Source organism: Stegostoma tigrinum, chromosome 13, assembly GCF_030684315.1.
Source record: "Stegostoma tigrinum isolate sSteTig4 chromosome 13, sSteTig4.hap1, whole genome shotgun sequence".
Lineage (NCBI taxonomy): Eukaryota > Metazoa > Chordata > Chondrichthyes > Orectolobiformes > Stegostomatidae > Stegostoma > Stegostoma tigrinum.
In genome coordinates this window covers 33435154-33448971 of record NC_081366.1, presented here as the reverse complement: position 1 = coordinate 33448971, position 13818 = coordinate 33435154, and the positions used below count along the sequence as shown (strand labels likewise).

General features: G+C 37.9%; 1 protein-coding gene across 1 annotated transcript in view; it reads left to right on the top strand.

Annotated features, from left to right (window-relative positions):
* Positions 1 to 12738, top strand: part of LOC125458543 (BTB/POZ domain-containing protein KCTD16-like) — a 210386-nt gene extending 197648 nt beyond the window's left edge. Inside the window, exon 2 of the mRNA XM_048543914.2 lies at positions 9819 to 12738. Within this exon, the coding sequence (XP_048399871.1) occupies positions 9819 to 10267 (449 nt within the window). The 3' untranslated portion in view covers positions 10268 to 12738. The remainder of the gene's footprint in view (positions 1 to 9818) is intronic.
* Positions 12739 to 13818: the final 1080 nt, after the last annotated feature.

Here is a 13818-nt window from a genome sequence, read left to right as displayed (position 1 = left end):
TGTGGAGTTAAGAATATGCAAGCATGAGATTACAGTTTGTGGGGAACTCAATTCTGATGTTGCTGATGACCCACAATGATCTGTGGATGAGCATTTTTGTAATTGATAGGTTATCTATAATAGGCGACCCAGGAAATAAAGTTAGTGAAAATTAACTACACAAGTTGGAAAAAGAAGAAACAAATTAAGTTGCATATTATGGATTTTTTTTACTGTCTTGCATGTAGAGGTTGGGAATTACATCTCAGAATACTCATTTTAGATTTTAAAATAATGATTAGCCTCGTGACAAAGAAATTGTGTTGAAAAAATATTTTTGTTATGCTTCCTATTCTAGATTTCCTTCAAGTTAGGAGGAAGCACATTTTTTAGGTTTTTTTTGTGGTTAGTATGTATGTGTCCAATTGCATTTTTTTTAGTTACTGAGGGCATTTTGCATCACTATAAAAATCAAGAGTGGTGAAGATTTATTTCTCTAGTTTGTATAAACAGAAAGAAAACTAAGTTTTTTTTATATTTCAATTCAGCATTTGCATAGATTTGATAAAGTTCTTTTGTCTGAGCAAGATTAAAGGCCAGTGAGTTAATTGCAAACATTTAGAATGGATGAAGATATACTCTGGAAAGTATATCAGAGAGTGGGAAGCATGATAATTTATCAAAACTGCATTAGATTAAGAGGTGCAAATTTTGTAATTAATGTTTTCTTTGTGACCCTTTATCTCATAGACACAGTCGTGGCAGCTCAATTTGTACACGTCATCAATTTCTGGGCAGCCAGAGTTGACATGAGAACTACTTAATGCTGAGAACCGTTTGTGAGTTAACATTTATCTATATGGTGAAACTAAAGCAGCAACAAGAAAAAGAATACGTTTGATGGAAAACATACACTTGGTATCTGTCTACAATGGTATAGTGAAAGGCATGGATTACTTAGTATCATGTCAGGCATCAACTCACTCAGCTATTACTGTACTATATTTAACCAGTTTATATTTGTTGATATAAAGGGAGAGTTAAATAGTTTAAAAGAGTGAAACATTTTTGGGGATTGGTGGGATTATGAAATAATCAGACCAGGGTTGATTTCTTTGAATAGTGGAGCAGGCATAAGAGGCTGATGGCCCTCCTTGTGCACTGAATCCATACATTGGCGTACAAACCACAACCACCACAAATAGAAAAATAGCAAACTGTTTTTGCTATCATTTGATGAAAATAAGACGTCACCTTTTACAGAATATGCATGTTTGAACTGCCAAAGTCTCCCCCTCAAAATTGTTCCACCACTGAATGCGATTCTGGCTTGTCTGGACCTGACCTCCACCTGGAGAATAATGGATTAACCATACCTTTACTCCGAGATTAGTTACTGAGTGTATGTAGGACAATGTCAGCCCTAATGACATCAGATTACATGGAACTGGAACCTCTGTCTGTGAGGTTGCAAAATCATGATATCTCATATTATATCTTGTTATCATTGTGTTAATAAGTCTTGTTAGCATTCACACATGATAGTGTGAACTGCAATTTTCTACACGATCTACTTACTCTAACTCCTTGCCCTTTTTATCCTAAGCTAAGAAAAATCTGTCAATCTTAGATTCAGTTTGTTGTTTGAGCTCATATCTGCTTTTTGGAGGAAAGTGTTTCTCCCTTCTCTCTGTGCTTGCTCTAGTTTTAAAGTTATGTGCCTGTATCCTTAAGAGAGGGCAGTGTTTCTGTCATCTACTCTATTAATCCATTTAAAAAGTCCTAAACTAAAATGCAATCATATCACCCCTTAACCATCTCTATTCCAAGAGTCCAGTTTATATAATCTCTCCTTATATTCTCAACCTTGGATCCTCAGTAGATTAATCTACACTCCATTCTTCCCAAGAGAAGAAATGCCCTTTCTAAGGTGCTGAGCCCTGAAATATACACAGTACTCTGGCTGGGTTCTGGTGCAGCTGTCCCAAAATATCCGTGCATTTATATTCAACGTTTGTGGTTGTTTTAATTCTACCAGGAGATGTGGGCACCATAGGCAACAGCATTTATTGCTCACTTCTAATTGCCCTTAAGAAAGTGCCCAAAGGATGCCTCTTGAACCACTGCAATTCATCTGGTTAGGAACATCCACAGTGCTGTCGGGAAGAATGTTTCAAGATTTGAAAGCAGCAACAGTACGGACTGGCAATATGTTTCTAACTGAGTTTGGTGGCATTCTCATTCATCTGTCATTGCCCTTGGATAGTTCTGAGTTTGATAGGAGCTGTCAAAAGAAGCTCGGAAAGTTGCTGCACTGCTTCTGGTAATGATGCACACTGCTGGCCACTGTGTATCAGCGGTGGAGGAAATGAATGTTTAAGGTGGTGGATAGGATACCAGAAAGCTAGCTGCTTTGCCCTGAATGATGTTGAGCTTCTTACTGTTGATGGAATTGCATGTGGAGAGGCAAATGGCCATCCTGGTAAGTGGAGAGTGTTCTATCGCTGTCTTGACTTGTGACTTGTGCAATGGGTCTTGGCTGTTTCCTTTAACATGTTTTGAGGTGGTTTGGCCCACATCATCTGTAGATGGGGGTTGGGCGGAAGCTTAGAGAGTCAAATGGTTATTTTCAGAATTAGCCACTGGAGTCCCAGTCGCTGAGCTGCTGTTGTAGCATGGTATTTATATTGCTAATGAAGTTCTGTTTCTGGCCAATGGTAATCCCAGGATATTGATAGTGGAGAGTTTTGTAATGGTAATGCCATTGAATGTCAAGGGAAAGTGGTTAGATATTAGATAATAAGCTGGGCTTTTACAACAATCAACAATGATCACCATCATTGAGACGAACTTTTAAAATTTAAATTTATCATGCCAGCCTAAATTCCACTCTTTGTCGGATTTTAACCTGCATCCCACAGCATTTGCCTGGGTCTCTAGCTTGCTAGTCCATTGATATTACCTTGACACCATAAAGATATAAAGGCTCTGATGATGCTATGACTTTAACAGGTGTATTTTGCCCTGATTTTTTTAATGTAGAAACATTGACACAGAGCTACCAAGTGGTCTGCTCAAAGCCAATAAAGTAAACAACCTGTGAGGCCTTGGGTTTTTTTTAAGAGTCAGAACAATAGAAGCAGCCTGAATGCATGGGGTCAAGCTCCCACAGAACCAAGACTTTCAGTTTTAGCTTTCTGCTGTTGCTGGGGTCTTGAAGCTGGATGTGGAAACTTTTACTCCCCTCTCTGTTAAAAACTATAAGCTCTCATCCTGCAGCTAGAATGGCATTTGAGACAACCGATTTTATTGAATTTGCCTTTGCTAATGATGTGTTTATGGGATACAACTAATATTGGCACAGTTAATTAGTACTGATTAATAAATGTATTAATTTGTTAAACATTTCAATAGAGTTAGAGTTATACCAATGCTTTTATTTTAATTTAATTTTGTCTGTATTTTACCTGTAGTATTAAAATAAAATATATTTTGCGTTTAAGTCAAATTGTTTGACCCATTGATTTTCATCTGAAATGCAATGCTTTACATTCATCTTTAAATGACAGAAAGTCAGGGTCTAGGCCAACTTCTTAATCTAGTTTGTTGGGGGTCAGTTTATAACAAGGCCAACCTTCCAATAGCCCCTTTCATTATTTTTTTTGTATCTGACTACAAAATTTTGGTAATCTGTGAATGTGGACCTATAAACCTGGATTTCTACTGCCCGGTTTTTAAGATTGATGTGTGCTATTGTGGCTAGCATGAGCCAAGGAATTGTTTCTAGGTGTCACTTGTGCTTTTACAATTACACCTTTGTAAAGATTTTAGAGAAAATTGGATCGTACGTTCTCAATGACGTGTATATAAAATTCAATACAACCTGCAAGGTTGGTTTGCATTAATGAATTTGCATTAACTCACCACCTTGTTCCCTAGCCAACATTTCTGTCTCAGGCTTGCTGCAGTGCTCTGGTGCTTCTCAGCACAAGCTGGAAGAACCGTACCTTAATTTCCACGTGACAACTGTACAGCCTTCTGCATTTAATATCGAGTTGAACAATTTTATGGCTTGAGGCATTTTCTCCCATGTCCTTACTACAACCCCCGCACACCAGGACATGTCATCACATGGCTTGCTATTACACACAACCCATCGTTAGCCATTAATTCTCCCTGTTTGCAGTTATTCATTCTGCTAGCCTGACTGTTTCCATTCCTATGTTTGTCCAATTGCTCTTCTGTCTCTCTGGACTCTAGCCCCACCTATCATTTACTCCTTACCCCCTCACTCCCCACCCTGTCTTCTGCATAAAAACACCAACTTTTCCTAGCTGCCATCAGTTCTGAGGAAACGTCACTGGACCCGAAATGTTAACGCTGATTTCTTTCCAAAGGTGGTGCCAGACCTGGTGAGCTTTTCCAGCAATTTCTGTTTTTGTTTCTGATTTGCAGCATCCACAGTTCTTTTGGATTTTTTTTTGCATTAACGACTTCATCGTTTTGAAATTAATTTTTTACTTAAAAGTAAAAGTTAGTTGAGATTGGTCTTGTCGGAGTACACAAATCGGTTAACATGGGAATTCCAGTGCCACATGCTTTCAATGATGTTAGAGGTTAAGTTATCACTGCATCACTTCTGTCACTAGAATGTTAATTTGCAGGATTTTAAAATTCTTTTCTGCTGATGTAACTGAAATGCAGAAATCCATCAAAATGTTTATGAGCTGTAATAATCTGCTAATATACTTGATTGTCATCTTATTGTGAAACTGTCGATGTTTAAGATCTGTGCAGATTCTGAAGGAGAGTGAGGAGCATATCACGTCACTAAAGATATTACTGTGGGTTTCAATAGATACAACTATCATTGATAAACAGACAGCAGTGTAAAAGCATATTGGTGAAATATTCTACAACTTTGGTAATTACTGGGAATAGAAAAAAATCACAGGAACAACCCATGGAAGTGACTGTAGCCTGCAGAATCCCAAATGAATGATAACTTTACAATAAATAGAATTAGTCAATAGAAACATGTCAATGTAGTACTACAGCTGGTATAGAAATCTGTAACAGTCTAAAGCTTCAAAAGTCTGACATTAACTGTAAAGGAATAAAAGAAGGTCTTAAATGCTCTGCAAAGTCTTTGTGATTGTATTAAAAAGGTCAGATGGATGTATTAAGGGCTAAATTCATCTATCACAAATTCCCTGTGGTGAAATGTACTCAAAGGACATGTGGATCAAAGACAGGCTTACAACAACCTATGCTCCCTTCAAGTGCAAGTCCCACTAGAAGCATGGAATTGAATTTACCATAGTACTTTATGCACTTTATGAAAGAGATGCTCTGAGGAAGAGCCAAAAAGTTGTATTTGTGAATCTTATTTCAATCTGTTGTTTGGATTTCTTTAAAATAGAATGGCAATTATTACAAGTGCCTCTTATCAAAATTGCCGCTGCCCAATCTTCTCTCCATCATACACTCCATCATCTTCATCTCAGGCTAAACCTTTGCTGACATATTTGATGGCACTGTGGCAGAAATAACATTCACTCATTCTGCTTCTACTGTATATTTATGTCCAGACAGAGGCACATAAGGGTAACAACATAATCCCTGCTGAATTGTTTAATCTGCAACATGACAAGAGTGTAGGAGAGCTATAGCATTAACCCAACATCATCTTAGATGGGCTGTGTGCAGTATTCTTAAATGCATCTGTAATTTTAGATAGGCACAGAGACCAGTCTGGCTCTTCATATATTAATGGCTTAAATTGGAGCCTTTTCTGTGGGAACAATTGAACAGAAAAATCATTCACGGTTTAATTATTTTGAAGATGCTTGGACCTATTGAGAGATGAATCACTATATGTTGCAGTGACAAACCAAAGTCCAATTTGATCAGATCACAGGTTCAGCCTGAGCTCTGATCGCTACTGATCCAGAGTTGGAGTATTTGGTCTCTGAGTATTGGTCACCATATTCTCACCTATTGCATTTCCTTTTGTGGGAAAATATCACTCATGAGGTTCAAGGAACTTCAACAGTAAGCATTCCAAAATTGCAGCTGCAGATCTTTATACAAACATACACTGTAAGGAGCAAATTAAATTACCGGCAGGCACAGATTCAAACAGGAAATTATGATGTAGTAGCCATTGTGGAGACATGGCTGCAAGAATGGTCAGGACTGGGAACTAAACGTACCAGGTTATAGGGTTTACAGGATGGATAGAGAAAACAGCAGAAGGGGTGATTTCTATGGTGAGGGAGGATGCAATTAGGGAAAAGCAAACAGTGGACCCCTTAAGGGTGTGAATGAGAAACCATAAAGGAATTAAAAACAACATTAATTTTCATATATAGACCACCTGATGGCAGCTCAGAAGTGCAAGATTGCATCAGTGCTGAAATTAGACAGTTATGTAGCAAAGGCAGTGTAGTAATAATGGAGGATTTTAGTCTTGACATAGAATGGAAGAGGCAGACAAGCACCTGCCAGAAAGGTTGTGAATTTCTGGAGTGTGTCAGGGATAGCTTCCTATTGCAATTTGTCTTGGATTCGATGAGAGGATGAACAATATTAGATCTAGTAATGAGCAATAAGCCTAGTTTAATTAGTGAGTGACCAAGTCAGTTGTGTGTATTTGTCAAATAGTGACCATAACATGATCAAGTTTCATGTAACATTTTTAAGACATAAGCAAAGATCAGCTATTAGAATTTTAGGTTCATGTAAGGCAGACTTCAATAGAATGAGGCAGAGACTGTTCACAGTAAACTGAGAAGCTCTCCTCATAGGTAAAACACCGAAGAACAGTAGAGGTTGTTCAAAGAAACGTTTAATGTTATTTAAAAGCAGTTTGCACCCATGAGAAGAAAATGCCTCACCTGACAAAATACCAGCCACAGATATCGAAGGAGGTAAGGGACAGCATGAAATTAAAAGGAAGAGCTTATAAAAATACAAAGAACAGTACAGATCCCACAGAATGGGACAATACAAAGACCACAAACGGCCACAAAGCAGCTCATAAGAATGGATTATAAAAGCAAATTTGCAAAGGACATAAAAGACAATAGAAAAAGATTTAATAATTACATAAAGGACAAGAAAATAAAAACCAAAAGAACTGCAGATGGTGAAAATCAGGAACACAAATAGAAGTTGCTAGAAAAGCTCAACAGATCTGGCAGCATCTGTGAAGAGAAAGTCAGAGTTAATGTTTCAGGTTGACCTGAGTTCTAAGGAAGGGTCACCGGACCCGAAATGTTAACTCTGATTTTCTCTTCACAGATGCTGCCAGATCTGCTGAGGTTTTCCAGCAACTTTTATTTCTGTTCCTGTGTTTAAAAGCATGATTGACTGACTGAAGGTTGAGATTGGGGATATTGGCAATAACCGTGGGGAAATAGCAGGTGCTGACCAATTATTTTACTCAGTATTTACAGCAGAGGAGGAGGATAGCTTGCCAGAAGTCCCAAAGAAATTAACAGAAGATTAGGGACAGGGTCTAAATAAAGTTAGCTTAAGTAGATCATCAGTAATTGGGAAATTGATGAAACTGAAGAGTGACAAATCTCCAGGACCTGATGGTTTCCATCCAAGGGTGTTAAAGGAGGTAGGAGAATACATTGCCCCAACTATAAACATTCAGAGTTCCTTGGATTCAGGAGTTGTACCTCTGGATTAGAAATTTGCTCATGTTACTTAACTCTTGAAGAAGGATGACAGAGGGAAACCAGAGAATTGCGGGCCAATTAGCCTATGGCAGGGAAATTGTTAGTCTATAATCAATAGTGTAACTGATCACTTCAAACAAATTCAGTTAATCAGGGGGAGTCAGCTTGGATTTATGAAGGGGAAGTTATGCCTGACAAGCCTCGTAGAGGTTTTTTTATGAAGTGACAAAGGTACTGGACAGAGGTAAGTGATGGGTGTTATTTATATGGCCTTCCAGAAGGCTTTTGCAAAATTCTCACATAAGAGACTGTTAACTAAGGTAGAAGCCCACAGAACTGGGGAAAATTACTGGCATTGATCAGAAATTGGTTGAGTGTCAGGAGACAGAGAGTTGGAATAATGGGTAAATACTCAAATTAGCAGAGTATGATGAGCAGTGACCTTCAGGGATCTCTGCTGTGGCCTCAAATATTCACAATATTCATTAACAACTTGGATAATGACATAAAAAAATCAAATACCCAATTTTGCTGGTGATGCAAAATCGGGCAGCATTGTAAACAGTATTGAAGACAGCATAAAAATTGCAACAGGCTATTGATAGATTCGGTAAATAGGCAAAGCTATAGCAGATGGATTTTGGTATAAGATTATGAATTTTGGAATGAGAATGAATGGATCAGGGTATTTTTAAGAAAGCACAAAGTTAAATCGAGTGGAACAAGATTTAGGGATTCAGGTGCATAGGTCTTTAAGATGCCACAAACAGATGCAGAAAATAGTCAAAAAGGCTAATGGAATGCTGGTCTTCATATCTAAAGGTCTGGAGCGTAAGACTGCAGACAATGTGCTACAAATCCGATCAAGGCACCTTACCTGAGGAAGGATGTTTTGGACCTGGGGAAAGTTCAACACAGTTTACAAGGGTGATATCTGGAGCTCAGAAGTTAATTTCTTATAGGAAGAAATTAGACATATTAGGTCTTTATTGCTCAGAATTTAGAGGTTAAAGGATAATCTAATCTAGTGCTTAGGATGTTAACAGGGAACAGGGTAGATAAAGATAAACTATTTCCACTGGTTGAAGATTCTAGAACTAGGGAGCGTAGATTTCAGAATTAGAGCTGAACAATTCAGAACAGATGTTAGAAAGCACTTCTACATGCAAAGGATAATGGAGGTTTGGAACCCTCTTAGACAGTGTTCAATTCAATTAATTCAATTAATTAATTAATTCAATTGTTAAATCTAAATCTGAGATGTAAAAACTTTTATTAAACAAGGGTATGAAGGGATAAGGGCCGATGACAGACACATGGATTTAGGCCACAGATCAACCATGATCTTATTGAATAGTGGAGAAGGCACGAGGGACTCTAACCTAAAGGAGAAACAAACAATGCTGTTTTCATGAAAAAGCAAAATATTGTATATGCAAGGAATCCAAAATAAAAACAGACACTACTGGAAATACTCAGGTAGCATCCATAGTTCTAATGAAGGGTGATCGATGTGAAGCATTAGTTCTATTTCTATCCACAGAAATGTCCAATCTGCTGATGTTTTCAAGATTTTCTGTTTTTTATTTGTTTTTCTGAAGTGTGCTATAGAATATACAAATTTAAAATTGCTTTGGGGCAGTGTAATGAAGGTGCTTCTGATACCTTTTTGTACATTGCTCATTCTTTTCTCTGAGCAAAGGAGAAAAATGTGAGACTGAATTGACAGGGACAGTATAATAATTACAAAATGGGAACATTTTATTCACTAAGTTTTCTGTAAATAGTTGAATAAGTACGCACTAAGAACAGTTTAGGAGAAGTTTACACACCAAATTCTGATTATATTTGGAACTGTGACTTTTTTTTATAAAGAGGTACCTTCTCTGAAGTGTAGTAACTTCATTGAAATTGACTATCCCTTTGCTTGTTGGAGAAATAATGTTGTGAAATAAATTGTACTGAAACTCATCATCACTTCACTTAAATGTGATGTTATTGCATTTAAAATGCATCCAGCTGTTGTTCATTTTAAGGTGAAAATGTCTGGAAAAATAAATCAAAAAGTGAATATCCCTTTAAGTTGAAGGCATTTTGCAGAAACCAGAGCAACTTACTGAAAGTATTGTGTTTTCTTTGCTTCTCCAGGTGGTTCTTCTCGATGGCCTTCACCACAGTGTGAATGTGGCTGCAGAAATGATAAAAGTGAAAAGGATGGAGAGAGCATAACGTCCTGCAATGAACTATCCACTTCAAGCTGTGATAGCCAGTCTGAGGCTAGCTCTCCACAGGAGACAGTGATCTGTGGTCCAGTAACCCGGCAACCTAACATCCAGACCCTGGACCGACCAGCCAAAAAAGGGCCAGTGCAGCAGGTGCAGCAAAGTGAATTCCGAAGGAAAAGTGATCTGCTAAGGACACTCACCAGTGGATCCCGTGAATCCAATGCATGCAAAAAGAAAATCAAAGAGAAACTGACAATTGAGGAAGAGTTAGAGAAATGCATCCAAGATTTTCTAAAAATTAAGATACCTGACAGATTCCCAGAGCAAAAATACCCATGGCAACTAGAACTGTTGCGGAAATATCATCTATAGAATAAGTTAGGTCCTTGCAAGGACTCTTCCCTAGCTCAGGCTACCCTCCCATATATGCTTCTGGGCTCTCCTGGCCTCAGACTCTTACCTGTTCCCAGGTTATGACTACTCCATGCTCTGCAGTGCTCCTGAGCTCACACTGCTCTCTGTTCCTGCTTTGGGCTCTGACAGTTCTTGAATTCAGTTCCTGGATACTTTTGAATTTTGACTGCTTCCTGCTCTCATCTTCAACTGTGTCTGGGTGGTCTTTACCCCATTTACTGAAACCTGAACCAAACAAGGGCAAATTGTGGATGGAAAAATGGTTTGAGCTCTAATTAGTTATTTGCTGCTGATCAAAAGTAAATGGGAACTGTTAATGTCTCCAGATCAAATGACATACCGAGAAAGTGAAAAAATAGGACTCGTGGTGTCAGTGTCGCATTTTACGAACTTTCAGACACCCTTCTCATAAAGAAAAGCAGATTGTCTGCCCAATAAAATGGACAGACATGTAGCAATCCTGCTTCTGGTTATACTAGGCTTTGACTGCTCCTAGGTCTGATAACCTATTACTCCCTTCTCTGGTTCCTGCATGTATTATGTGTGCAGATTGTCAATCAGACTTCAGTTTCTGTGCTGTTGTGTGTAAAGACTTTGGTGTTTGTGACAAAAAGACATCTATATTCTCAGACATGGAGGTCCTCTCAAAAAGCTTCCATTAACTAAACATTTCCAGACTCAAATATCTTGAAGCTGCACCACAATCAGACACCTTTAGCTTGCTTGATTCAACAAAAAAAAGGCACTTACTGTTTTTTTTCCCATTTTAAAAGAAAAAGCACATTGAAGTTTGCATATGTTGTGTTGTCAGTAATGCGGGTTGAAGCAGAGATTTCTTGCACTGACTCTAAAGTGATGGATACATTATTCTTGAATCCAGTTAAAGTTGACAACGACCTTTTCTTTTAGAATTATACAGGATAGGTTTGACGTAAAATGGACTTGCACTGATTTACTTTACAAAGTGTGACTCTGAAATTCAGTATTCACTGTGTGATGTTTTAATTGGATCATTATTAACGGTCTATTGATGACTTGTATTCCTTCCTTCAAGATTTGTGTAACTCCCTTGCAGTGTGTGACTTTTTTCCCTAGTAAGTTTGTGATACATGTTTCCCTCTTGGGATGTTGAAGCACAAGTTTGTCTCTTCCATTAAATAATGCCACAATGGCGGTCTGTACTTTGATGATCAGTTGTTAGTTTCAGGTTAATTTAATCAATTAAACCCTTTGAGGGCTACAGTAGTATTTCTGCACTGTGCCTGAGCCTGATAGGATGTTTATATTTTGACTGACTGACACGGAAAGTGGTTTTTGTGTGTTATACATGGTCTCTTTGTGGTCTGTGCCCCTTGCAAAAGTTTAGTGCAAAATTTAGAAATTAATTTATCAGTCCTCAGAGGGTTAATTCACTAAGAAATAGAGTATCTTCCTTATTCCATATATTTCAGTTGGTTATTTAAAAAAGGGATCTTAAATCTTACAAATTTCTCTACAAAATGAACAAGCCCAATGACCAGCTGAAAATGACAGCTTCATGCTGAGTAGTTTTATGGTCACTTTTTGCTGACTGTCTTTTAAATGTGCAATAAGATGTAATTTTGTGTTGTTTGAAACTATCAATTTTCTTGTGATGTCAAGTAACAAATATAATTCGAGTTTTCTGAATTCTTGCCTCTTCGCCCTTTCATCCCCAAAGAATGAGAGTTCCTTTTGATGGATATGTCTCACTTTATTTTTTTTTGTGTTTTCCCTTATAGCCAGTCTAGAGAAATTGTTCCTCACTGTGATATAATTTTGCTGAGGATTGACATCCAAAACATCACCTTTCAACAAGCAAGCCCAGCCTGGACTGAACCACTGTCTTTGCATTTGACTTGTCAATGCCAAGTTAATGACAGAAAGACATTGCTAACTGGGCTATTTTGGCCTCTTTTCACTGTGGAACATCAAGATCATGTATGTTCTTTAAAATAACTTTAAGTGATAAAGATAATGTTCATATCAGAACTATATCAGATTGTTAGCTAAATGGAAAGACTGCCAGGGCACCATCTCTGGCTACTGGGCTTAATTGGATTCAGTAGTAAGTTGTTTTCTTTTGTGAATTAAGATGATATACTGCACCGTGTTCTTGCGTATCTCCATATAACTGGTTGATATTTCTGTGGTACTGCACTGTTCTGTTTAATAAATTACAGACACACAAGAAACATGTGACTGACGGCTTGTAATGGTTGAAAATGTATACAGTTTAAATATACAGTATAAGGAAATGCACAATATTTATAAATAAAAATATAAACAAACCATTCAGATTGCTGATGTACTACAATATGAAGCGAAACATTAGTCAAATGTTATTAATAAATCTGCTGACATTATCTTGATGGCTAAGATCAAGTAATTTAGCACGGACTGAGCATTAAACCTGTGATTTCTCATTAAGCACAATAAATATAACTGAACACAATATTTGTACGACTTGAACCATTAGAGATATTTGCAGCAGAAATGATTTCAATGCGTCTTACAACAATTTTGTTTGGTTTTTGTCCAGCATCTAAGATATTGAGAAGATTTTACTTCCTGCTGATTTCAAGTTTGATTGTTTGGATAAAAGCCATGGATAATCTAGAGGTAAAGACATGAGCTAAAGGAATAGTTTTTCTTCAAATAACCACAATGGTTGGGAGCAGTGGAAAATGAGATGAGAAAAACAAAACTACATGACTATAACGAACTCCCGCTGACATTCTTCTGTACTGATTTAAAGGATCAGACATTTGAGCTCTGTCTCCACGATCAAACTTTCCAGTCTTGGTGGTAAGGAAAAGCCAGGGAAGTGTAGACCAGTGAGCCTGACATCTTTGGTGGGCATGTTGTTGGAGGGCATCCTGAAGGACAGGATTTACATGTATTTGGAAAGTTGAGGACTGATTAGGGATAGTCAACATGGCTTTGTGCGTGGGAAATCATGTCTAACTAATTTGATTGAGTTTTTCAAGAAGTAACGAAGAGGATTGATGAGGGCAGACCAGTGGATGTGATCTATATGGGCTTCAGTAAGGTTGACAAGGTTCCTCATGATAGACTGGTTCGCAAGGTTAGCGGAAACAAACTATTTGGATACAGAACTGGCTGGTAGATGGAAAACAGAAGATGGTGGTGGAGTGTTGCTTTTTGGACTAGAGGCCTGTGACCAGCAGTCTTCCACAAGGACCAATGCTGGGCTCATTGGTTCTTATCATTTACAATTATTTGGATGTGAACATAGAGGTGTAGTGTTCAGCCAAGAAGGTTACTTCAGAGTACAACAGGATCTTGATCAGATGGGCTGAAAGCAGAGAATTTTCAGATGGAGTTTAATTTAGATAAATGTGAGGTGCTGCATTTTGGAAAGGCAAATCAGGGCAGGACATATACGCTTAATGGTAAAGTCCTAGGGATTGTTGTTGAGCAAATAGACCTTGGAATGCAGGTTCATATTTCCTTGAAAGTGGAGTCGC